The sequence below is a fragment of the Oncorhynchus kisutch genome, linkage group LG4 (genome assembly GCF_002021735.2).
Source record: "Oncorhynchus kisutch isolate 150728-3 linkage group LG4, Okis_V2, whole genome shotgun sequence".
Taxonomy (NCBI): Eukaryota; Metazoa; Chordata; class Actinopteri; order Salmoniformes; family Salmonidae; genus Oncorhynchus; species Oncorhynchus kisutch.
Window position 1 is genome coordinate 66,281,342 of NC_034177.2, and position 26,764 is coordinate 66,308,105.

Consider the following 26,764-nt stretch of genomic DNA (forward strand, 5'->3'; position numbering starts at 1 on the left):
ACATTTCCGGATGGATATTGTCATTTATCGTGTAGCAATGAAGCCCCACCTCGCAGCCCATGCAACCCCAAACTGTTCACACCCCTCTTGTTGGCGGAGTGAAAATTGTGGGGTTTTAAAGCTAATTTCCCGCAATTCTACAATTTTTTACAGGGCAGGAATATTTGTTTTGCTGTTTTAAAGCTCCTTTCCTACAATTCTACACATTTCTGCTTGTCTTATGTGTGTTTGTGTGATATGGGGTCGAAACCAGACGGTTCCAATACGGTCCGTATTGATCGTGGTCAGCCAGTTGAGTATGGGGGCTATAGAGCATCTTAAGAGTCAGGAGCTTTTCCTGATCACATGATCTGACATGGAAAAATGTTGGCCCCTAGTTGTAGCCTACAACATAGCATAGTATAGCATAGTCACACAGAAACAGACAATCTTCATACTCTGCTCCTGTTTGGAGCACTTTGTAACAACTTTATTGCAAAAATACAAGTTCCATCTGCTAGCACAGCATTTACAAACTAAGTCCAAAATGGAAATCTGTCAACCCTTCCTTTATATTACCAAGAAAACACACCCTCTTAACATTTAAGTTCGAAGGATATCATTATCTGTACACAAATTTACACTGTTCAGCTGTCGCAGTATCTGTTTATTAGCATGTTAAATAAAATAAAATGGACACCTGGCACCTGCTCTTCTACTGTCAATCCACGAGGGGGCAGTGTTGCATAATGTACACAAACTAAGGATTATTAATTCCTTTTCATCAAAATGACTCACTAAAGTGGCACTCTTTGGTTAAGTGTTTTACATCTGCAACAATCCAATTACATTTCTGTTTCAGAGACTGTCTTCCCCAAAGAAGGACAACACCACTCGCACCCAGTGAATTGCACTGCAGTTGAGCATCCTAAATTCTTTATTTTACCATATGATTTTAGCAATTGTTTTCTCTTAAGACACTCAACTTTCTTCATTAAGCTCCATTCTCTTCATATTCCCTCGGTCATATCTACAGTGTAGAAAAATACCTGTACAAATATTCCAAAACAAAATCAGCAATATTGTAGAAAGCAACAAAACATCATTTAGTAATTTCCTCCATTTCAGATTGTAGATAACGTAAGTGTATTTTGTAAGGCTGTAGCTCGCTTTTCCTCCCAAGCCAAAAAAGCGACTTCACTGTAATTGGGGCTCTAATGATCCATAAGTTTACATCATCAGATCTAAAAATCTGCCTCAAAAACGAGACAAATTTGTCTTTTGTTGTATTCCAGAGCTACTGTATAAATCAGCGTCTTAGTAATATTTGGGTTGAGATTTCAATTAGGAACTAATTAGCCATCTCCGGTGTTGGCGCATCACGAAGACAAAACATCAAGAAAAAATGTAAATGGATCTAACGTTCAAGATTCAACAAGTACGATTTGCTGAAAGCCATTGAATTGACACAGCGTGTTCTCTGTAAAGTACACTGTCACTACATTCTCTCTACGAGTCTGAACCTCTCTACTTCCTTAGCCCTCCAGATCACCATCCTCTAAATATCCCAAGTCTTTAAAGTACAAAAATAGGTTAATAACATTGAGCACCTCCCGTAACAATGGGAGAAATGTCAATAGAAATAAAACAGCAACAGAAAACTATCTCAACACTTCTGAAGTGAACTAAACTTGTTTTAACGCAGTTAGGTAAATTCACTGCACTAAGAAAATCTCATTATTACTTTATAACATACTCTAAGCCGAGTGATTCCGGCGGTCGTAGATCTGCTGAACAACCGTGCATAGCTACAGGGCTGTGGAAAGCCTCAAGAGAAAAGTCTAGGGTCCTTAGCCCTCTCTAACTGAGAGACACACACCCGTTCTACCAGAGGGCTCTAATCACCAGACAGTGCTAGCTAGTTGATACAATGCAAAGTACAGCAGGTCTATGGCAGAGTATATACAGGTTAGGCTGAAAGATTAGTTTGACAATCTAAACACTACTTACCCAGAGCACCCTAAAAATGATAAATACAGTAGTACAGTAAGTAAATAAATCTGAACGCTCAGAGGGTCTGTTTTAGTGTCAGTACACAATGAGGAGAGGAGAGAAGAAGGTGTTGTCTCTTGCTATCCAGACAGGGACGGGTTGGTGTGAGGAAGCAGCCTTATGATGCATCCACTTCACTGTCTAATACCTGTTAAAGAATAATTCATGACGGACAACAACAACAAACTCCCCACCCCGTTAACTCAACGTCCGTCTTCAGTCTTTGTCTGCAACAGGCTTCCTCAAAGCATGGGTTTTATTGTGACCCCTGGGAACATCAGTGGAACCCTTAAACCTCCAGCTGTGTTGGTGCTGATGTGTCATTGGGGGAATGAGGGGTGTCCTAAACTCCAAGAAGCACAATGCCTCTCGCCATCCACCTCAGTGGACACTCAGTGCAAGCAAGGCTTTCACAACCCCACTTCTACCCAGCCTGGACTCACTTTCCAATGTTGTTGGCATCGCTCTGGATCACACCATCTTTAAACAACCTTAGATGAGGCTAAACATAAACTCTATAGAAATAGACCAGGTTAAGGACCAGATAGTGGTTGGCTTGTCTATTTAAAGAGGTTTGGGGTGGGGTTATACTTTAGACAGTAATTGATGGGAAGCGAAAGGGCCACAATCTGCTAGAACAACGTTCCCCAAGATTGCTGTTAGTCTCCCTAACACTCAGGACTAGAGTCCGACTTCTACAGCCCAACAGGGAACAGAGACAGAAAGGAGACAGAGAGAGAAAGAGGGGGTGTGTGTTGGGAGTGAACTGGGTCTGTTTGTAGGGTGACGGTAAGCTGGATCAGCTGGCAGGCCGGAAGCGGGCCATATAGGCCCCACAAGACTGGCAGTAGTGGCGGGAGGGCTCGGTGGGCAGCTGTTGGCACAGGGAACAAAGTGGGGCACTACCGGGGCAATGGGACGAGGCCTTCATTCGAGGTTGGTCAGGCTTCTGGGTGGATTGATGGGGGGGGTGGGGGTCCCGCATAGGCATGGACGGTGGTACCATCCTGTAGTCGGGAGTCCTCCAGTCAACATCCGGAGGTACGTCCAGGCGGAGGGGTTGGGTGGAGGTCTCGTTGGACAGCTGGTGGTAGGCTGGGTGGTGTTGGGGAGGTAGGCGGGTGGGTAGGATTGCGTTGATCCTGCTGGGTTGAGGAGGCTGCCTGTAGCCGTTTACGGTGCCTCTAGGGGGGGCAGAACGGCGGGGGTGGGAGAGGGTGGCGTAACCCGTGTCTGGGTGGCTGTAGTACCCAGGGCCAGGGCCGGGGCTGGGTCCTTCCCTGGGCTGGGGGAGAGAGGAGGACCCGGATGGAGGTGCCCTGCGAGGTGCCCGCGGTAGTGTGCCGTAGCTCAGTGCAACACTGTGGTAGTTTTCACGGGAGAAAGCTTCACCCCCGTCAAACACAGCCAGAAACTGGTCTCCCTTCTGGTGATCTCCTGTGGGGGCAGATCATTGTTAGAACACAGCAGAGAACTAGTTATTCCAGTACAGGCACAGTGGGAAACACACTGTACAACCAAAGAGTTCTGTGAATTTATTCCTGTCAAATTTTCATTCCAAAAGGGTCGTTTTGAGATATTTCTATTCAGATTTTTTTCTGTTGAATAAAGTTATGTGAAAATGCATATTTTATAATCTAGACATACTCCATATGTTAGAGAACACTATAGGTAGTATAATGACACCAAGATGTTGTCTGTATCACGTACGATTAACAGATCATTATGTCTCACAGTAGACAAGTATAGGTCTAAAATGGGACTACAATGGCCACCTTCATCATGATTTTCTCAAAAATGGTTTGTGATACACATGTAAAGATTATGTCAAACATCCTTCTACCCAATGAAGTTTCAATGTGAGAATTGACTGAACAATCTGGGATACCCAGAAAGAGATTCTGCTCCCGCTGGCGTTGAATCTAAACCATGCAGTGTGACCAGACATACAGAGAAAACAAAAGGAACAACAGACAGTGAGAGTGTGATGTGATCCACTTCTGATAGGGCCAGGATGGTGCTGTGGTTTGATGACTGGAGGTGGAGGGGGCTGACGGTTACCTGAGCGTCCCAGATAGGGCCCCGAGGAGGGGGGTCGCGCTGCCTGCTGAGGGGGGTGCTGGGACAGTGCTGGGGGGCTGTAGTGGTGGTTGTTGTGGACGTATTGGTGTTGGGGTTCGGGTGGAGAGAGGTGGGTGGAGGAGGGAGGGAGGTGCAGGGAGGACGTGCTAGAGTGACGTGCGGTGACTCGTGGGTCCGCATGCTTTGGCATCCTGGTAACTGGGGGCTCCTTTTTATTATTATTAAAGAAAAAAGAACGAGGTTCAGTTTGAGAGAGACAGAGAGAGAGAGAGAGAGAGACATAGAGAGAGACAGAGAGAGAGAGAGAGAGAGACAGAGAGAGAAAGAGAGACAGAGAGAGAGACAGTGAGAGAGAAAGAGAGACATAGAGAGAGAGAGACATAGAGAGAGAGAGACATAGAGAGAGAGAGAGAGAGAGAGAGAGAGAGAGAGAGAGAGAGAGAGAGAGAGAGAGAGAGATCCACCACAAGGTGAGAATACCCAGCAGTTGAGAGGCAGAAAGGAGAGGAGAGGGAGGATGAGAGGAAGACAGATGAGTTAAAAAAACAGGTTGACAAGGGACGGCTGACCCACAAATGAAAACAAAACGAAAACAAGATGGTCAGGATTTCAATGGCAACACAAACCTCACCATCTATTCATATAATGCAACAGTACCATATATAGCGCTGGTCTTTGTTTTTCAACCAAAGAATGTAAGCTGAACACAAGGTTAAAAGCTTAATGGATTACCTGGATGATTTATGAATAATTTATAGATTCTGCCTCTGGCATTTTGCTGAGTGAAGATCACACCACTAGAGGCTGCAGCGCGGCAGTTACATTATGTGAACACCAGATGGAGGTATGACAGTATGAAACAATCATATCCACTGGGAGGGAGGTGTGATGATGATAAGGTACACTGATGGTACATGATGATGTAATGATGTGCTCGCCAAAGCTAACTCAGGCAGCTCTGAGTGGGAGTGACAGCTGTGGCATTCCCCAGTCAGGAACTGAGGCTTGCGTGTAAGGCTCTGTGCTTGTGTGTATAACGTATGTACAGTGTGTATGCTTGTGTGTGTGTGTGTCATATGCACAGTGTGTGTGTGTGTGTGTGTGTGTGTGTGTGTGTGTGTGTGTGTGTGTGTGTGCGCGCGTGCGCGTGCGTGTGCGTGTGTGCGTGCGTGCGTGAGTGTGTGTGTGTGTGTGTGTGTGTGTGTGTGTGTGTGTGTGTGTGTGTGTGTGTGTGAGTTTTAGGGCTGAGTGATGTGTTTTTTTAAAGTCATTTTGTTTTTGTTTTTTTATTTAGGTTAAAACACTTTTATTTATTTTTTTACATTAAATGTATTATGGAAATATGACCATGAAATTGTTTATGAAGATTTGCATTTGAAATTCCAAAGTCAAACATTTAAAACATTCCATTGTCTCTAACACAGAATAAAACAATGAATAAGAGCCCCATGATGGCAGTGACTGCCCATTACTGCTTACCACTTACTAAGAACATTACTTAAATCAAATATATCAGTTGTGATTAGATTAGATGGTTGTCTGGCTGTCAGGCAGTAGCAGCCAGACAGCCATCTAACGTTATCTTTGTGCTCCCCAACTAGTCATACTATTTAGCTAGTTGGCTCGAAAAGGATAGCCGTGATCATTGGGTTGCCACAGCTGCCCAAGCTGAAGAGCTGTCTGACAAAATCACTCTTATAGTAGGTTTCAAGACTGCTCCAACTATCAATCGGGTAGAGCTACCTCGAGTCACAGTGTCTTTCCCTCTCGTCACTGTGTTGGTTTACGTTCCTCTCTGTGTGGGGCCGGGAAGACGAGGTGCAATGGATTCTGGTCATTGAAGTTAATTACCTCGTTTTCTGCACTGAACTAGGTTGAATATTTGCCTATTGAATCTTCAACTCCCTACGGCGTCCCACAGTTCATTCTTTATTTGATGTCACTCGTGCTTGATATGATTTCTCTCCAGAGAAACGACGCATTCAGCTCACAAAAGAAACTACATTTTATTTATTTACATTACATTTTAGTCATTTAGCAGACACTCTTATCCAGAGTGAACCACCCTCTGTCAGTTGTTTAATTTGAAAAAAAGAAGACATTTCAGTTGATCGCTTAGCACTAGTGTGTGTGTGTGTGTGTGTGTGTGTTTGTGTGTGTGTGTGTGTGAGACTCACAAAGCTGCGGGAGGGGGCGAGGTGTTCAGGTCGTCCCCCTATGACTGTGCCACTCAGACTGCGGGCGATGCGACGGAGGTTCTCCGCACTGTAGTTCTCGTCATCTGCGAGTGATCGCTCACATGACCCAGGCTATAGGGAAACAACAGACACATCGTGTCAAACGCCCTCTTGCACACACAAACACATGCCTGTACAGACACAGGGGCTGACACAAACACATGCCTGTCCAGACACAGGGGCTGACACAAACACATGCCTGTACAGACACAGGGGCTGACACAAACACATGCCTGTACAGACACAGGGGCTGACACAAACACATGCCTGTACAGACACAGGGGCTGACACAAACACATGCCTGTACAGACACAGGGGCTGACACAAACACATGCCTGTCCAGACACAGGGGCTGACACAAACACATGCCTGTACAGACACAGGGGCTGACACAAACACATGCCTGTACAGACACAGGGGCTGACACAAACACATGCCTGTACAGACACAGGGGCTGACACAAACACATGCCTGTACAGACACAGGGGCTGACACAAACACATGCCTGTCCAGACACAGGGGCTGACACAAACACATGCCTGTACAGACACAGGGGCTGACACAAACACATGCCTGTACAGACACAGGGGCTGACACAAACACATGCCTGTACAGACACAGGGGCTGACACAAACACATGCCTGTACAGACACAGGGGCTGACACAAACACATGCCTGTCCAGACACAGGGGCTGACACAAACACATGCCTGTCCAGACACAGGGGCTGACACAAACACATGCCTGTACAGACACAGGGGCTGACACAAACACATGCCTGTACAGACACAGGGGCTGACACAAACACATGCCTGTCCAGACACAGGGGCTGACACAAACACATGCCTGTACAGACACAGGGTCTGACACAAACACATGCCTGTACAGACACAGGGTCTGACACAAACACATGCCTGTACAGACACAGGGGCTGACACAAACACATGCCTGTACAGACACAGGGGCTGACACAAACACATGCCTGTACAGACACAGGGGCTGACACAAACACATGCCTGTACAGACACAGGGGCTGACACAAACACATGCCTGTCCAGACACAGGGGCTGACACAAACACATGCCTGTACAGACACAGGGGCTGACACAAACACATGCCTGTACAGACACAGGGGCTGACACAAACACATGCCTGTACAGACACAGGGGCTGACACAAACACATGCCTGTACAGACACAGGGGCTGACACAAACACATGCCTGTCCAGACACAGGGGCTGACACAAACACATGCCTGTACAGACACAGGGGCTGACACAAACACATGCCTGTACAGACACAGGGGCTGACACAAACACATGCCTGTACAGACACAGGGGCTGACACAAACACATGCCTGTACAGACACAGGGGCTGACACAAACACATGCCTGTACAGACACAGGGGCTGACACAAACACATGCCTGTACAGACACAGGGGCTGACACAAACACATGCCTGTACAGACACAGGGGCTGACACAAACACATGCCTGTACAGACACAGGGGCTGACACAAACACATGCCTGTACAGACACAGGGGCTGACACAAACACATGCCTGTACAGACACAGGGGCTGACACAAACACATGCCTGTACAGACACAGGGGCTGACACAAACACATGCCTGTACAGACACAGGGGCTGACACAAACACATGCCTGTACAGACACAGGGGCTGACACAAACACATGCCTGTACAGACACAGGGGCTGACACAAACACATGCCTGTACAGACACAGGGGCTGACACAAACACATGCCTGTACAGACACAGGGGCTGACACAAACACATGCCTGTACAGACACAGGGGCTGACACAAACACATGCCTGTACAGACACAGGGGCTGACACAAACACATGCCTGTACAGACACAGGGGCTGACACAAACACATGCCTGTACAGACACAGGGGCTGACACAAACACATGCCTGTACAGACACAGGGGCTGACACAAACACATGCCTGTACAGACACAGGGGCTGACACAAACACATGCCTGTACAGACACAGGGGCTGACACAAACACATGCCTGTACAGACACAGGGGCTGACACAAACACATGCCTAAGGGCACAAACACATGCCTGTACAGACACAGGGGCTGACACAAACACATGCCTGTACAGACACAGGGGCTGACACAAACACATGCCTGTACAGACACAGGGGCTGACACAAACACATGCCTGTACAGACACAGGGGCTGACACAAACACATGCCTGTACAGACACAGGGGCTGACACAAACACATGCCTGTACAGACACAGGGGCTGACACAAACACATGCCTGTACAGACACAGGGGCTGACACAAACACATGCCTGTACAGACACAGGGGCTGACACAAACACATGCCTGTACAGACACAGGGGCTGACACAAACACATGCCTGTACAGACACAGGGGCTGACACAAACACATGCCTGTACAGACACAGGGGCTGACACAAACACATGCCTGTACAGACACAGGGGCTGACACAAACACATGCCTGTACAGACACAGGGGCTGACACAAACACATGCCTGTACAGACACAGGGGCTGACACAAACACATGCCTGTACAGACACAGGGGCTGACACAAACACATGCCTGTACAGACACAGGGGCTGACACAAACACATGCCTGTACAGACACAGGGGCTGACACAAACACATGCCTGTACAGACACAGGGGCTGACACAAACACATGCCTGTACAGACACAGGGGCTGACACAAACACATGCCTGTACAGACACAGGGGCTGACACAAACACATGCCTGTCCAGACACAGGGGCTGACACAAACACATGCCTGTCCAGACACAGGGGCTGACACAAACACATGCCTGTACAGACACAGGGGCTGACACAAACACATGCCTGTACAGACACAGGGGCTGACACAAACACATGCCTGTCCAGACACAGGGGCTGACACAAACACATGCCTGTCCAGACACAGGGGCTGACACAAACACATGCCTGTACAGACACAGGGTCTGACACAAACACATGCCTGTACAGACACAGGGGCTGACACAAACACATGCCTGTACAGACACAGGGGCTGACACAAACACATGCCTGTACAGACACAGGGGCTGACACAAACACATGCCAGTCCAGCCACACACGTCACTCAGATACAGCCTTCGCACATCTGCACCAAATCACTACACGCAGCCTCAACACACATCGATACACACAGCTTTGAACACGCATCACCACTCACAGCCCTGAATCTCACAACCAGCCAACACACACACACACACATATATACAATGCCTTCGGAAAGTATTCAGACCCCTTGACTTTTTGAACATTTTGTTAACTAAAAAAGAATCATCCTCAGCAATCTACACACACAAACGTTTTCAAAATAAAAAACAGAAATACATGATTTAGATATGTACTCAGACCCTTTCCTTTGAGACTCAAAGTTGAGCTCAGGTGCATCCTGTTTCCATTTGTCATCCTTGAGATATTTCTACAACTTGATTGGAGTCCACCTGTGGCAAATTCAATTGATTGGATATGATTTGGAAAGGCACACACCTGTCTATATAAGGTCCCACAGTTGACAGTGCATGTCAGAGCAAAAACCAAGCCATGAGGTCGAAGGAATTGTCTGTAGAGCTCCGAGACAGGATTGTGTCGAGGCACAGATCTAGGGAGGGGTACGGAAAAACCTCTGCAGCATTATTCAATAGAAGTTTGGAAGCACCAAGACACTTCCTAGAGCTGGCCGCCCTGCCAAACTGAGCAATCGGGTGAGAAGGGCCTTGGTCAGAGAGGTGACATAGAACCCGATAGTCACTCTGACAGAGCTCTAGAGTTCCTCTGTGGAGGTGGGAGAACCTTCCAGAAGGACAACCGTCTCTGCAGCACTCCACCAATCAGGCAGAAGCCACTCCTCAATAAAATACACATGACAGCCCACTTGGAGTTTGCCAAAAGGCACCTAAAGACTCTCAGACCATGAGAAACAAGATTCTCTGGTCTGATGAAACCAAGATTGAACTCTTTGGCATGAATGCCAAGCGTCACATCTGGAGGAAACCTGGCACCATCACTACAGTGAAGCATAGTGGTGGCAGTATCATGCTGCGGGGATGTTTTTCAGCGGCAGGGACTGGGAGACTAGTCAGGATAGAGGGAAAGATGAACGGAGCAAAGTACAGAGAGATCCTTGATGAAAATCTTCTCCAGAGCGCTCAGGACCTCAGTCTGGGGTGAAGGTTCACCTTCTAACAGGACAGCGCAGGAGTGGCTTTGGGACAAGTCTCTGAATCCCCTTGAGTGGCCCAGCCAAAGCCCGGACTTGAACCTAATCGAACATCTCTGGAGACCTGAAAATAGCTGTGCAGCATCGTTCCCCATCCAACCTGACAGAGTTTGAGAGGATCTGCAGAGAAGAATGAGAGAAACTCCCAAAATAAAGGTGTGCCAAGCTTTTAGCATCATACCCAAAAAGACTCAAGGCTGTAATCGCTGCCAAAGGTGCTTCAACAAAGTACTGAGTGAAGGGTCTGAATACGTATGTAAATGTAATTTTTCCGTTTTTTTTTTTTTTTAATAAATTAACAAAAAATCCTAAAAACCTGTTTTTGCTTTGTCATTATGGGGTATTGTGTGTAGATTGATGAGGGGAAAAAAAGATGTAATACATTTTAGAATAAGGCTGTAACGTAACAAAATGTGGAAAAGTCAATGGGTCTGAATACTTTCAGAAGGCACCGTATGCACACAAACGTACACGCACACACAGCACGTGGATGCCAACCTTGGAGTGTTGTGTAGGGCTGCTGGTGTAGCCTGGCGTTCTGTAGGCATGTCTCTCTAACTCGGCTGTGGGAGTCTTGGAGCGGCCAGGTGCAGCCAGCCCAGACAATAGCTTCCTAGCCGCTGCAGATACAACACAGAGACACAGTATTAGGGGTGGACAGCTCTCGCCCACTTACTCTTTCTCAATCATTGTTTCTCAGTCCTCCCCCAGTGGTGACTGCTCAGTGAATATCCTTACGTTGCTTGTTTGTAGTGGGCTGGGGGCTGACTCCGCGTGGGGCCCGGGGCAAGCTGGGGGCCTGTAGGCTCGCCTGGTACAGAGAGTCTAACTCTGACAGCTCCTTGCAGGGCGACCCCACCACAGGGTCAGGCTGGGAGTTGTAGAAGCGGGTCACGTTCTCTGCCCAGTGATCCACTGGCATGGCGGCACCTGACCTGTAGTCCCCAGACGCTGGGGAAGGGGTCCGCCCTGGTCGGCTGGGGGCGGGTGGAGGGTAGTGGGAGTCTGTGGGAGGGGTGTAGAAAGGGGAGCCGACAGCATCCGGCCGGCCCAGGCTCAAGCCGGACCAGTTCCGGGTGGGAGGGGGAGGAGGACCGAGCCTGGAGGTGTTGGAGGAGGTATGGTTCTGATGGGCAGGAGGGGGCTGAGAGGGACCCAGGGAAGGCCGTCTGGGGTAGGCATTCTCCATGTTGGTGTGGCTGACTGGAGAGGGTGTCCTGGGGTGGGGGTGTGGGGTGGGCAGAGTCTGGGCTGCGGGGTTACTGTTCCAGTGTGGGGATGCAGCTGGCTTGTAGTTGGGCAGAGCTGGGGGCTGGTCATGGCCTCCCTCAGTATGGCTCTCGTCCCAGCCGTCCACGCACAGGGCAGGCAGGGACATGGCAGCGTGCTTGAGGAGAGGTCTCACATGAGGGAGCACGCCTGACATATCCAGTCCTTCCCAGCGCCCCCTCGCCTCCGCCACGTACCCCCCTGTGGTTGACCCTGTGTGAGGGCTTGGGGGCATAGAGACAGGGGGGTGGCTCGAGGGCTCAGGGAGAGAGTTTGTACTGGAGGGGAGGGGCTTAACATGGAGAGGAGAAGGCATGCTTCTGGTGGCTTCCAGGACTGCTTGCGGTTGGTCCTCCTGGGCATCCATCAACAGTATTTTGATTGGGACAGACTGTTCACTAGGAAGGAGGAGGAAAGAGGCTCATGTTATGGGCTGGTTGGTGAATCACGGCCAGGCATCTCTCATATGTCTGAGCCCTGAAACAGAGGAGGGGTTTGTGTTGTAGGTCTAAAATGTGTGTGTGTGTGTGTGTGTGTGTGTGTGTGTGTGTGTGTGTGTGTGTGTGTGTGTGTGTGTGTGTGTGTGTGTGTGTGTGTGTGTGTGTGTCTGTGGACTGTGTGTGCGGGTATGTGAGTTTACTGTGCGTGTGAACGTGTGTCATGTTCCTGTAACAGATCTTTATGGGCTTTGGTACAGGCTAGCCCAGGGGACGGCTGGGTTGGCTCAGAACCGGACCCCTGGGAAAGGCACTCGTGTCTGTGGACCCCCTTGGCTCCTGGCCTCACAGCAACCCCCACAAGACTAAACACACACACAACCCTCCCTCCAAAAAACACAGCAGCGTTAGCTGCATTGTCACTGAATACGATGTGGCATTAGCAAATATTAGTACATCTTCAAACACAAGGGTCAAATTGTGTGTTAGGAAAAAAACATGTTGGATTAATGGGTAGATGAAGGATAACATCAGCAAACTGATAAAACCCCAAATATATAAGCCTACTTTGAATAACCTAGGTTCAATGAAATGAAACAGCATTTCTCGCTTTGTATGCAAAATCAATGGTATTTTTCCTATACTACCTGCAAGGCATTTTGCATGTTAAAGAATAAACCAGGACTGTGTGATCCCTTGTTCCACTCCTTCCAGAGCCACATGAGGAACTCAGCCAGGAGTGTGGGCTGAACAGGGCAGGTGAGCTGGGGGACGGGAGTCACAGGACACAGACAGGAGACAGTGCTGGTACCTGGGGGGCTCCTGGGGACAGGGACAGGGCTGATCCTGCTCCTCTGTCTGCTCCTGATCCTGTTGCTGAGGTCTGTCTTCCTGCTGCTGCTGTTGCATGCGCTGCTGCAGGCCCCGCGCTCTCCTCATGCACTTTTGCAGCCGGGCCTCAGCCACTGTCCTGCTATGGGTGTTAGCACCGCCCTCATGCATGGGAAGCCTGAGTTTAGCTACAGGGCGGAAAAAAAAAAGGGAAGGAAAGCAGAAAAGAAAAAAAGAAAAATGCAGAAAATAAAGAGCTGAGTTATGGAGATGCAAAAACACTTGGCACAAAACTAAATCATAGGATTAGACTTGAAATAATGGGGGTGGGGTTTGGGAGGGGAGGGTTTTGGGGGTCGAGGAAAACACAAACGGGCACCACGCTTGGTACATTAAAATGGACACGAGCTAGGGAAATTAATATCCACAGTGACACTTAAAAGATTCTGTTCATATGGCACAATGGTTAAATCATATCGAATAATGTTAAATGAATCAAAGTGAATTATGTTAAGCCCAAAAACTTAAATTGATGGTTTTAAGTTGAGCCCTTCCCTAGGCGCAATATCTAAGAAGGCTGAGAAGAAACTAAAGGCTGTTCCTTGGTATTTTAACTCATACTGTATCGTGGCAGCTGAATTGAGAAATAAAGAAGCAATTTTTCTTGGTTAGCTGGCCAAATATCTTTAGTTCAGACGCTTTTAGTACTCGACTTGACTTGCTGTAGATCTTAAACGGAGAAATGGGGTTTGTGGGACAAGGGTTCACTGGGGTGCCTGACAGGGGAAACTGTGTGTGTGTGTGTGTGTGTGTGTGTGTGTGTGTGTGTGTGTGTGTGTGTGTGTGTGTGTGTGTGTGTGTGTGTGTGTGTGTGTGTGTGTGTGTGTGTGTGTGTGTGTGTGAGAGAGTTGGGTGTTTGTGAGCATTCCTCCGTGGACGAGTCAGAAGTATAATACACACATTCAATGTCCAAGACGCTCACGACAGAGACAGTGATACTGTGAAAGTCACATCAATACACAGACATACTAGGAAATGAGGACAAACAGACAAGAGACACACACCATACTAACAGACTCACTGGCATGTTGACATAACAGACCGAGGACACATTGTCCTATCTGAGCCTTTGGGAGACTTGGTTGTCATAGCGCTGGGTTCCCCACCCCCTGACCCGTCCCTCTCCGCACCGCCAGGCAGGCAGGCTAGTAACCACGGTGATGGGTAAACACGCCGACGACTCGCCTCGTTTCATTATCATCAGACAGAGACGGTTGGTAGACAGAGGGCTGCCGACCTTTTCAGCCTTCTCAAACATGTGTTTAGACAGACCAAATTGTTCCTTCCCCTTGTCGTTCCTCATTCAAGACTGCTCCTTATGTTTATGGGCTTTTGTTTTAGGTTTAGGTCTCTTATTGTAAGGGTGACTAGACAGAAAGCACAAATGTCATAATATTTGGATAGAACAAGAGCTACAGTTGAGGGCACTAGAAAGTTAGGGTTTTGTAATAAACTATCGCTAGGAGACGATAGAACACCACACTGCACAAGCGTTGTGGCAATTATTCTTCCGATACAGTGGCACAAGTTAGCCTTTCAGGTATGGCCTACTCATTTGACTGGTTCAAACCAAGTGACTCTGTGGCCTGGAAGTAGATAGTTGTCCAACACCAAGGTCAAAATTACCCTTCTTGTAGCATTCACATGATTTAAAGTGTATAAATATGATTTTTAAATTTAAAAAAAACATTTTAGTAATTTAGTAGACGCTCTTATCCACAGTGACTTACAATTAGGGCATCTTGAGGTAACTGGGTGAGACAACCACATCACAGTCGTAGCAAGTACATTTTCCCTCAATCAAGTAGTTATCATGACCAGCATCATGCTAGCAGTTAGCATGGCTGTCTTATGCACAACAGTGGTGAGGACTACAGGTGAAACCAACAGAGGCACACATAGACAGACACAGGGACACAGACAGGTCGGTGGTGGTACAGTGTTATCGCGGGGCGACTGGGCTGGCAGCAGGCACAGGGAGGCAGTTTCAGGCTACTTACACATAGCTTCGTTAACCACTGACAGAGCGGCAGACACATCGCCAGCCTGCTCCAGACGCAGAGACTGGTCTAGCAGCACCTCAGCGTCCGGCACACACCGCTCAAAGCTGTCCCCTTTGCCTAAGGAACACGCACACCAAAAGCAAAGCTCTTTAAACGCACCAAAAAAAAAGCTCTTTAAAACAAAAAAGGCACACTGTGGGGTTGAGTTAACTCAAGACTTATGTTTCACTTCAGAAACATAGCTGGCTTGCGCCACTTACCTAAATCACTGAATAGTGCTACAAACCTCACTAGCTCATCCATTTTCTCTCCACTACACTCGCAGCAAACAATCAAACATGTTTCTAACCCTCTGAATGAGGAAACGTCCTATTGTATGTGTGGTGGAAATATGCTATTTTCTGTTGGAAAATAGAGGTCCCATTAGACAGCCCACGCAAGGTGCTTTAGACAGGGAGCACTTAGACAACTGCTATATAAACACACACACACACACACACACACACACACACACACACACACACACACACACACACACACACACACACACACACACACACACACACACATACACACACATACACACACACACACACACACACACACACACACACAAGGTGGGGCAGGGCTGCCTCCCACAGAACAACTAATACAAGTCATTGTTCTCTAGGTTGGGTCTGGGGCTGTGTCTGGGGCCTTACCCTGGTTCTGAAGCTCGTCTAGGTCCATGAACTTGCTGGGTCTGGGGTTGAACCCCAAGGCGGCCTCCTTCTCCTTCTCCTTCCTCCTCTGTAACTCCTGCTCCCTCGCTCGCCTGGCCACCTCCTCCTGCAGCTCGTCCAGCTCGCTGCGGCCCTCTTCCGCTGTGTCACACATGCACGCACACAAACACGTTGATATCGCAGATTTCTATAATGTTCTATATCAAGGAAGAAAAGGTGTGGGGAGTGACAGTGTGTACACTTCATCACACTTTGAGCACACAGAGACACCGATATGAATGAACCGAAACTAGCTGCTCAGGGGTCACATGCTATGAAACCATTCCATTATGTGCAGCACACGGGTGAGACAATAGTGTGTAAACATGATATGGTGAACATGCAGACATTCACATTAGACATAGTGTGATGTATATACACACCCCCTAAAACAGACCCAAATCCCACGTAAAAATACACTTTCCCACACACATTGTGGGAAACACAATCACACACACGGACTCAGACCTACCCAGGCTTACGTGGCTGTTGCCCCTGCATGAAGCCTTGACATCCTGCAGTAGAGCGCTGCTGCTCTTAGACTTGGGCACGGTGCGCCATGATGGACCTGAGCCGGGACTGGAGGGCTTCTTCAGACCGGTGTCCCTGAGAGACACGCAGGGAGACAGACGGAGAGGTCATACGCAGTTCACCATGTCACCAAAAGGTGACTCTACCTTATTCGGATACGTGAGTTACGGTCATCTGGAATCTTTCATAGTGGTCATAAGGGTATGAATACAGTTGACTGTACCTGTGTGCATTAGCAGCATTGGGTCCCTCACTGAGAGGCATGTCCAGGCTGACAGGACTGTTACTGTTCCTCTCGCTACTCTCATAGCCGCTCTCCATCCTCTGGATGAGCCTGGGGGGCTGCTGCTCCATCTTATGGCCCCTGGGGGTCGGCAGGGTCCAAGAGGAGGCCATATTACCAAAGGGCCCCTGTCCTTTTCCAGTGACTGACCCTGTGGAGCCCTCGGCCGGGGCCCCACTGTCTTCAGGCAAGGTGGCCCCTAGGGGACTATACCCGGCCTGTCTCCGTTTCTCCCTGCTGAAGATGCTGTCTATATTGAGGACCTCTCTCCGGGGCCTCCAGGCCGGTCTGTAGCGTCCCCCGGAGGAGCTGGACTTGGACTCACTGCTGGTGCTGTCGGCCTCCCAGTCTCTGGACTTGGTGGCGGCCCCCGGCTCAACCCCTAGACCCCCAAGGGCCCCGGAGCCCGAGGAGGAGGCGGAGAGGGGCCGGCTGTGGATAATGTTGCTCATGGTCTCCTTGAAGTCCCTCAGTCGGCTGGAGGAGGAGGACTTGGTTGCGGTGCGTGGCGCCTGCTGCTCTTTCAGAGTCTCACCTGGAAACCAGGGAGAGAAAAGGAGTGAGATTGAAGGAAGGGAGACAGAGCGAGAGCGGGAAATAAAGACGTTAGTGGTATGATGTCATGTGTTGATGGGGGAGCGGTGGGAAAAGCAAGAAAATAATGGGCTGAAAGTGCAACGACAGAGCAAAATAAAATGGTAAGGACACACATATTACAGTAAACTACACGATACCCTACTGCTGTACCTGATTCTGATCTTCTGGTTAAATTGGGAAAACCACAATACTTTGAACTACTGAGGCACTGATTCTGATGAAGTCTAAGTTGCTAGATAGAGTATATAGTCTCCTGAGCCATCATGCCCTTATTTCATAGGTCACTTGTCCCCTGGCTCTGCTGTGTGGTTGGTCCCTAGTCTCCTGGTTCTGCCGTGTGATTGGTTCCTGCATACCCTCGCTGTGGTAACCTGCCGACGTGGCCTCGTCAGTCTTAGAGCCCCGGCTCCTCTCCTCAAGTCGGCGAGGACGACTAGAGCTCCGCCTCCTGTCACTGGCCCCGCCCTTTCTGTCCACTGTCCCACCTTTCCTCAGAGAGTGGCACTGCACTGGTCCACTGTCCGCCACTTGGCCTTAGCAACAATGAGAAGCGGGGGGGGGGGACATTTTGAATGACCGTTTATGTGGTTAGGACATGCGAGACATGATGACACATGATCAATGATTAACATGATTGGGTAATGGCTGTGGCTTTAATCCTCTATACAGTACATACAAAACTGTCTCAGTATGTTGGGGTGAGTATTACATACATCATCCTAAGTAGTTGCATGTGTGCAAGGTAAAAGCATGAATAAATATATAGCTTAGTCTGTGTATATGCGTGGGAGTATACTGTATGTGTGTGTATGTGTGTGTGTGTGTGTGCATGTGTGTGTGTCCGTATGAGTGTGTGTGTGTGTGTGTGTGTGCATGTGTGTGTGTGTGTGTGCATGTGTGTGTGTCCGTATGAGTGTGTGTGTGTGTGTGTGTGTGTGTGCATGTGTGTGTGTCCGTATGAGTGTGTATGCATGTGTGTGCATCTATTCCATATATATGTTTGTGTGTATGTATATAATAGGGCTGACCCCAATTAGTCGACTGGTCAATAGGCTGATGGTCGACCGAGATTTTGTTTAGTCGAGCATTCAGCAAATATATGAATTTTTTATGGCACACAAGAAACCTGTCTGATTCGCGCCTATCTCAGTGAACTCATCCATTGCGGAGGCAGAGATGAATCCATTGCGGAGGCAGAGAACTCATCCATTGCGGAGGCAGAGACGAATCCATTGCGGAGGCAGAGACGAATCCATTGCAGAGGCAGAGACGAATCCATTGCGGAGGCAGAGACGAATCCATTGCGGAGGCAGAGACGAATCCATTGCAGAGGCAGAGACGAATCCATTGCGGAGGCAGAGACGAATCCATTGCGGAGGCAGAGACAAATCCATTGCGGAGGCAGAGACGAATCCATTGCGGAGGCAGAGACAAATCCATTGCGGAGGCAGAGACGAATCCATTGCGGAGGCAGAGACGAATCCATTGCGGAGGCAGAGACGAATCCATTGCAGAGGCAGAGACGAATCCATTGCAGAGGCAGAGACGAATCCATTGCAGAGGCAGAGACGAATCCATTGCAGAGGCAGAGACGAATCCATTGCAGAGGGCGCGGGGATGGAACAGTCCAAGAAGAAGGGGAGTGTGGCTTAAATGCACAAAGCACGTCTCTCTCCAGAATGGGCTCTCTCCCGCCAATTTGACAACATTCATTGTTTCATAACTTCATTGTGTGAAATGTTTGCCTTGATTCTTAGTGTCTTTCAATTCCCCATTACATTTATCACCAGTATTACATTTACCGTTAATTCCTAATCTACAGTGTTTGTTTGGTTATGGTAATTTCTGTTAATGTATTCAATATATTATTATTACAGTCTTTACATTGCTTGCGTCGCACACAACCTATACTACATTTGTGAGAAACAGGTGGTGTATTTGGTGTATTTCATTCCAGTTTTGTCAATTTAGTCATTGTTGCTTCTGTCAATGTTGAGTAAGGACGCGCCCCTGATTACACATAGAAGTAGACCTAGGCTACCTGGCCTGAGCGCAAACGTAGGCTTATAAATGTGCCCATTTGGGGATCTGATAGTATTTCTGATAGCTGTAACTCATCACCACTAATGAGCTGTGGAGCTTCTCAAAGTAATGTTTTCTTCACCTCAAACAATTGAACTGAATTCCTCCTCCTCCTACCTGTGGTCTCCAGGCTGCTGTGTGAGGCTGCATCATTGTCCGGGTTACAGATGACGGTTCCCTGGGAGTCGGAGGAGAAGTGGCTGGCCATGGACTCATGGTGGGAGTGGGAGTACTTGTAGGAGTAGCTGTCTGTCGACGAGTCGGTGCGAGTGTCACTTGAGATGGACGGCTCCCGGCCTGATGATGACACATGATGAGAAAAACACGTCAGCATGACAACGGAACAGACACAGACAACCTGCAGAGATAATGGGATGACACAAGCCGCAGTACCAGATGGGCGGGGTTTGCACTTTAGGGACTCTTCCATTAGTTCCATTTGAAAGAAAACGGATACTATTTGAACCCATGTGTAGTATGTAACAGCCATCCTGTGTGTGTAGCTGTGATCTCGTGTGACGCGAGGCGTCTCGTACCCGAGTCCTCGCTGTCGTAGTAAGCCTTGTTGAAGTGGTGCAGGTCCAGGCGGGAGGGCAGGTCCTGCACTGACACGGGCGTCCCCCGGGGGTCAGCGTAGAGCAGTAGCAGGGGTTGATAGTGGCCCTTGATGCAACGCGACACCACGTCCTTCCACTTGGGCCCGATCTACCAGGAAGAGAGGAAAGCGCTGTCACAACTTTCCAGGGAACTCAAAATAAAGATGTTTAGATATGAGTATTCAGCCCATCCCTGACGTGAATCTCAAACTGTTGGGACAAAGAAACATCCAGAAAATTACACACAGAGCAATGCAAGTGAGCTCACATAAGAATGAGAGTTAGTCAAATAAAACATTTACAGTACAATATTTACTGGATGACATGAACTGACTGTAAGCGCCAGAGGGGCAAGAACCAAGAGACAAGAGGGAAGTTGTTATCAAGCAAAGTCTTTCCATTTTCCAACCCTGTCTTACCTCAACCTGGTTTTCCCAACGCAAGAGTGTGTTTGAAAGTCTAAATGTGTGTGTGTGTCTACAGTGGTGGTCGCTGTGCTCTGGCTCTCTATTGGCCACACCCTCCTGTCCAGCTGGCCAGATAAACAATGGAGGGATATCCACTGTTTCAGGCCACTTTTGTTCAAACCCTCACTGGCTCACATGCCGGCTTTAAAGACACACCGAGGCAGACAGGGAGAGAGAGACAGGGAGAGACAGAGACAGAAAGAGAGAGACAGGGAGAGACAGAGACAGAAAGAGAGAGACAGAAAGAGAGAGAGAGAGAGAGAGAGAGAGAGAGAGAGAGAGAGAGAGAGAGAGAGAGAGAGAGAGAGAGAGAGAGAAAGAGAGAGAGAGAGAGAGAGAGAGAGAATGAGAGAGAGAGAGAGAGAGAGAGAGAGAGAGAGAGAGAGAGAATGAGAGAGCGCTACTTTGTGTCCAACTGTCCAGGGGTGAACGAACAGCACAGCCATTATGAGACTAAAGCAATGATAAGATAAGAGAGAAGAGAAGGGAGAGGGGAGAGAAAGGAGGGGGAAAAGGGAAGAAGGGATGTCAGAAAGGAGATGAGAGACCCTGACCGGGGGGGGGGGGGGGCTGAGAGAGATACACCACAGCTGGCCAGGCGTGTGGAACTAACTAACTAACGCCTCTGCTCGTTGCTCACACACCAAGTCACACTGGGAGACGGGACCTGACCTGGAACTGCAGGAAAAGCCCATCAGAAATCACACCCATGACTGCTCACAACACTGCTGAAGTGTGAACCGCCAATCAGAGTTCATCCAGTTGACCTCATGTGACAGGCTTTGGGGTCCTCAGAAACTCTGCAGACCTCTCTTTGTCCATGATAAAGACTGTGGCAGGTTACATGTTTCTTTGCATGAATAACTGTACATACATGTTGATTGTTGTTTATATTGTAATTTTCGTATGGTGTGAATATTCACTGTAGGATAATAAAGTTGACTAAGGGCAATTCCATGGTAACAGAATTACGCTGAGATTTTTCACTTTAAAATCTATACTAAACAAAAGGCATTGATTTCAAAGTTTAACAAACCGTGGAGAACTATGCAGAAGGACTACTTTTAACAATTTCCACTGAACATTTGACAAAAACCCATTTACAGGAAGAACTGTGCAGATACAAAGTATGGTAACAGAATAAAACTGAGGGAGATTTTACAGTAATTCTGTTACCAAACTTTGCATCCGCACAGTTTTTTTTTTAACTGTGTAAATTGTTCAAAGCAGTCTCAGCGTAATTCCGTTATCGTGGAATTTCCCTTAAACTACACTACCTCTATGACAACCATCCCTCCTTTGGCTGTCATGACAACACAGGCTATGTCACATATATAAAAATGGAGTAAAAACACCCATGGCTTGTTAGTGAGTCAATGTAAACTAATGGCGCTGTGGGTGGTGAAATGAGCAACAAACACAGAGAGAGCGAGAGAGAGACAGAGAGAGAGAGAGAGAGAGAGAGAGAGAGAGAGGGCTTAGAATAGGGCTGATGGGCCAGGCCACTGGTTTGCAATGAAAGAAAATAGGTGTTCCACTGTTAAAACGTGAATATCCTCTCCATCTTGACACAGCAACGTGAAAGAGAGAGACAGAGACATTAACATATAAGATGGAGGACTCATATCTGAGAGGATTCCTGGAAAAAACACTTGTATAGCTCATGTTTATGTCACAGTAACATCACCCAAGTGAGGAGCACAGCACAACCAAACATAGCTTGTAAGATTTTTAAATACAAACATACCAGGAGAATACAACACAGAACTACAACTACACAGTAAACATGTTTTTTTACATACATTCACACAGAGTAAAGATGGACTTTTGACATTTTTTGACTGTTTGAGTACTCAAAATACATTTTTAGAAGACAAGGGCTGCACTGGAATGAAAAAAGTTGCCAGTGTGAAGTGATGCACACCTTGAATCTGGAACAGTCATTTTCAAAAAGGGATCATTTGAAACAGGGCTCAATTTGGGGAGTGGAAAGAAGAAAAAATTCTGGTTTACAAACCTAAACTTCTTTTCGATATTCATACGTTCGATTTAGTTTATTCTGCCTGTTCTTTGGAATGTTCTAAATAGATCAACAAATCCACATTGAACACTGTATGGTGATGAATTACAGCCATGACATCTGTTTGGTGACTTAGACCTGTGCTTAATGATTCTGAGGAACATTTATTTATTTTATTTAACCTTTATTTAACTAAGCAAGCCAGTTAAGAATAATGATGGCCTACCCCGGCCAAATACTAACCCAGATGACGCTGGGCCAATTGTGCGCCGCACTATGGGACTCCCAATCATGGCCGGCTGTGATACCGCCTGGAGTCAAACCAGGGTCTCTAGTGATGCTTCTAGCACTGAGATGCAGTGCCTTAGACCGCTGCGCCACTTGGGAGCCCAAAAATATGCTCTTTGTCTTTATCAAACTAATGTTTTTGCAAATTTTCAGTGTGGAACCTGTCTAGGTTTAGTAGGGCTAACCAACTCTAAATGTCAGTTCGCAAAGTAGCCTAAGCGGAAAATAGACAGGACGCAAATTATTTAAAAACCGAAGCTCGTTGTCGGAACACATATTTTCCTACTTCAATCAACCAGTCCAATTTGAATTGAAGATAAAACTGTCATTATTTGGCAAGGAATGTAGTTTGTGTATCCTATTAGTTAGATACGTTTTTATAGGTATTTATTTCTGTTGGCCTAACAGGAGCTTGTGTGCTCACTCAGCAGGCGTGAACGGGCAATTTTACTTCCCGTTCAGGCAGCCACAAAGCACATTCCACCAAATAGTTTTACAGTATTTGAAAATTATTTGATCTCTGGTTAAAGATTGAGCTTTGACGTCCGTTCGAGTACTCAATTACTCATGCCAATGCCTAACACAGAGTAGGTCAAAGTTGCCCCTGACCACTGACACAGGGTCAGATATTTTGTCATCATAATGGTTATGGCTAGGGTTAAAGTAATCCTAGATCTGTGGATAAGGGCAACATCTGGAGCCATTCACCCGGGTCGATTTGGTATTTGTTTTGTTTTTACCTCTTTGACATGTGCGTCGTCAAAGTACATCCACTTGCGTATCTTGGTCTGGAAGAAGAAGGTGGAGTAGTGCTTGCCGTAGTAACACACCATGCCCACCAGGTAGAGCTCTGCCTGCTTGGCTTTGTCATCAGTCACTCTGTAGAAGAGCTGTGAGGCACAGGGAGAGGACAGGTTGATGCACTCGTATTCAGCCCCATAAGGAAATTCAAAACACACTGTACTGCAATACTGTACATCAAAAACATATGTGGGTTAATGTCATTTTTCCTGGTCAAGTCACAAGGTCAGTAACATATAATATAATGCATAATACATTTTGCCTGTCATACATTTACATCAACTGAGGCCCAGGGTGTCCAAACAGACATCAGGAATGTTGGTATCAGATCACAACAACAACTCTCCAGAGGTTCTCAAAGGTTAGCTCGCTTTTACAGCCGCTAAACACCATGAAAGATTCAATAGAGATGGGAGAGGGTGCCTGACTTGTGTGTTTCCCACTGAGTCAGAGTATAGAGACATCGGACTTCCTTTACCCACTCTGGTGTTAGAGGCTAGACACATTACAGCACATGCAAACCCAGAACAGCCTAAACCTGTGGCGTCTTGTAAAGGAAACTGTAAGAGTGTGTGTGTGTGTGTGTGTGTGTGTGTGTGTGTGCCTTACATCCCCCAGGCGCAGGCAGGTGCCCAAGCTGTGGATGACGTCCTCTGCCAGATCTGAGTGGTCAGAGTCCCACACCAGACCTATGGTGATGATCTCTGGAGAGTTCATCAGCACCCGACGGATACGCAGCTTTTCCCCACAGTTACTCTGAAGCAGGGGGGGAGGGAGGGAGAAAGAGAGGAGGGAAGGAGGAGAGAGAGGGAAGAAGAGTCCGCGTGAAGAGGAGGTGGGAGAAGAAAGGTAGAGATGGAGTGGGAGAGGCAGACGGTAAATTGAGCATAATAAATCACAAACATAGACACAAAATCCTCTAACAAGCAAAGAAATCCTAAAGCAAAGTCTACCATGACTCATTACATACTGAGTGGACAGAGATCGTTATCCATTTAGCTAGTTCAGCGTTGACAATGGTTCATTTCAAGGCAGCACTCACAGTGAGCTGTGTCTGAAAAGGTCAGCTGGCTCTAGGCCAAGTCCTGACAATGACATCCCCCAATTCAAGTGTCACTTCTATGCCTGTCACAGAGAGCCAACCGTCCTTTACACTGGGTCCAGCAGCATGTGGAGTTCCTTAAGAGAGGGTTTACCACAGGATTCCTTTCATAGAGCTGATTCTGGCCAGAGTGGTGTGTGTGTGTGTGTGTGTGTGTGCGTGCGTTTGTGTGCGTTTGCTTGCGTGGGAGAGGGACGCATGTCACCGCACGCACCTGCCATCTTGACCTTGTTTCCCAGAAGTGAGGCTGGAAACAGGCAGGCGGAAGGCCCCCTGAAGGCAGCGACTGTGCACACGCCAAATTTGCCATAAACAGAGGAGACTTTCTCACAGCACACGAGAGCACTGGGGTTTCTCACACACAGACCAGTGGTAGAAGCCTCAGAGTCAGCCAATACTTACTGAGCAAAAAAATATACAGTTCTGAAAAATTTCTTTAATTGTACAACATTGTGGGAGCTCGTTAGATATATGTAGACTCTAGTGTTCACCTTACGGGACTTTAGAGGCTTTAATGTTTGATAAGACAAAGCTGGGAGGAAGTACCAGAATAATAGGAATAATGTTTGACTTCATGTGGTTGAAATGTTCAAAGCTAATACTTTGAGCTGCTCATGTTGAGCCCCCCCTGGTCCTTTCAGTTCACTGTCTAACCCAGAGATGTTACTGTGTGCTTGGCTGACCTCCCAATGTTGTTTTACTGCCACTCTAGAAGCCATGGAGTTCCGCTGAACCAGTCGGCCCACACTCAATACAAGCCTCAGTTAGATTGTGTGTCTGAGCATGCATATGTGTGAGAGTACAGTTATTTTCATTGACTGAATAATCCCCCCAAAAGGTGGCTACAAGAAATTAATAATTAGACCATTTTCACCACCATGAGCAATAATATGTGGTGAATATAAATGCAATATAGACTGAACAAAAATATAAAGGCAACATGCAACAATTTCAAAGATTTGACTGAGTTACAGTTCATATAAGGAAATCAGTCAATTGAAATAAATTCATTAGGCCCTAATCTATGGATTTCACATGACTTGGAATATAGATATGCATCTGTTGGTCACAGATACCTAAAAAAAAAAGTGGGAGCGTGGATCAGAAAACCAGTCAGTATCGGTGTGACCACCATTTGCCTCATGCAGCACAACACATCTCCTTCGCATAGAGTTCATCAGGCTGTTGATTGTGGCCTGTGGAATGTTGTCCCACTCCTCTTCAATGGCTGTTCGAAGTTGCTGGATATTGGCGGGAACTGGCACACGTTGTCGGACACGTCAATCCAGAGCATCCCAAACATGCTCAATGGGTGACATGTCTGGCGAGTATGCAGGCCATGGAAGAACTGGGACATTTTCAGCTTCTAGGAAATGTGTACAGATCTTTCCAACATTGGGCCGTCTATTATCATGCTGAAACATGAGGTGATGGTGGCAGATGAATGGCCACAATGGACCACAGGGTCTCCTCACGTATCTCAATAAAATGCAAATGTGTTCATTGTCCATAGCTTGTGCCTGCCCATACCATAACCCCACCACCAACATAGGGCACTCTGTTCACAACATTGACATCCGAAAACCTCTCGCCCACATGAGGCCATACATGTGGTCTGCAGTTGTGAGGCTGGTTGGACATACTGCCAAATTCTCTAAAATTATGTTGGAGGCGGCTTAAGATAGAGAAATTACTATTACATTCTCTGGCAACAGCTCTGGTGGACATTCCTGCAGTCAGCATGCCAATTGCACGCTCCCTCAAAACTTGAGGCATCTGTGGCATTGTGTTGTGTGTTAAAACTGCACATTTTAAAGTGGCCTTTTATAGTCCCCAGCACAAGGTGCACCTGTGTAATGAGCATGCTGTTTAATAATCAGCTTCTTGATATGCCACACCAGTCAGGTGGATGGATTATCTTGGCAAAGGAGAAATGCTCACTAACAGGGATGTGAGAAATAAGCTTTTATTTCAGCTCATGAAACATGGGACAAGAAATGCATATATATA

General features: G+C 47.5%; 1 protein-coding gene across 4 annotated transcripts in view; it reads right to left on the reverse strand.

The window, feature by feature from the left end:
- Window positions 1-430: 430 nt before the first annotated feature.
- Window positions 431-26,764, reverse strand: part of LOC109889868 (inactive ubiquitin carboxyl-terminal hydrolase 54) — a 121,231-nt gene continuing 94,897 nt past the window's right edge. Inside the window, exons 9-23 of one of the 4 annotated variants that reach the window (XM_020481645.2) lie at window positions 24,262-24,408; window positions 23,592-23,741; window positions 20,017-20,185; window positions 19,598-19,777; window positions 17,755-17,931; window positions 16,742-17,336; window positions 16,460-16,593; window positions 15,928-16,089; window positions 15,224-15,343; window positions 13,144-13,351; window positions 11,365-12,293; window positions 11,125-11,246; window positions 6,291-6,422; window positions 4,093-4,321; window positions 431-3,468 (exon numbers count right to left, since the gene is read on the reverse strand). In XM_020481645.2, coding sequence (XP_020337234.1) covers window positions 2,831-3,468; window positions 4,093-4,321; window positions 6,291-6,422; window positions 11,125-11,246; window positions 11,365-12,293; window positions 13,144-13,351; window positions 15,224-15,343; window positions 15,928-16,089; window positions 16,460-16,593; window positions 16,742-17,336; window positions 17,755-17,931; window positions 19,598-19,777; window positions 20,017-20,185; window positions 23,592-23,741; window positions 24,262-24,408 — 4,092 coding nt within the window. In that variant the 3' untranslated portion in view covers window positions 431-2,830. The remainder of the gene's footprint in view (window positions 3,469-4,092; window positions 4,322-6,290; window positions 6,423-11,124; window positions 11,247-11,364; window positions 12,294-13,143; window positions 13,352-15,223; window positions 15,344-15,927; window positions 16,090-16,459; window positions 16,594-16,741; window positions 17,337-17,754; window positions 17,932-19,597; window positions 19,778-20,016; window positions 20,186-23,591; window positions 23,742-24,261; window positions 24,409-26,764) is intronic. The other 3 variants (XM_031823422.1, XM_031823423.1, XR_004209830.1) reach the window with 3 other exon arrangements.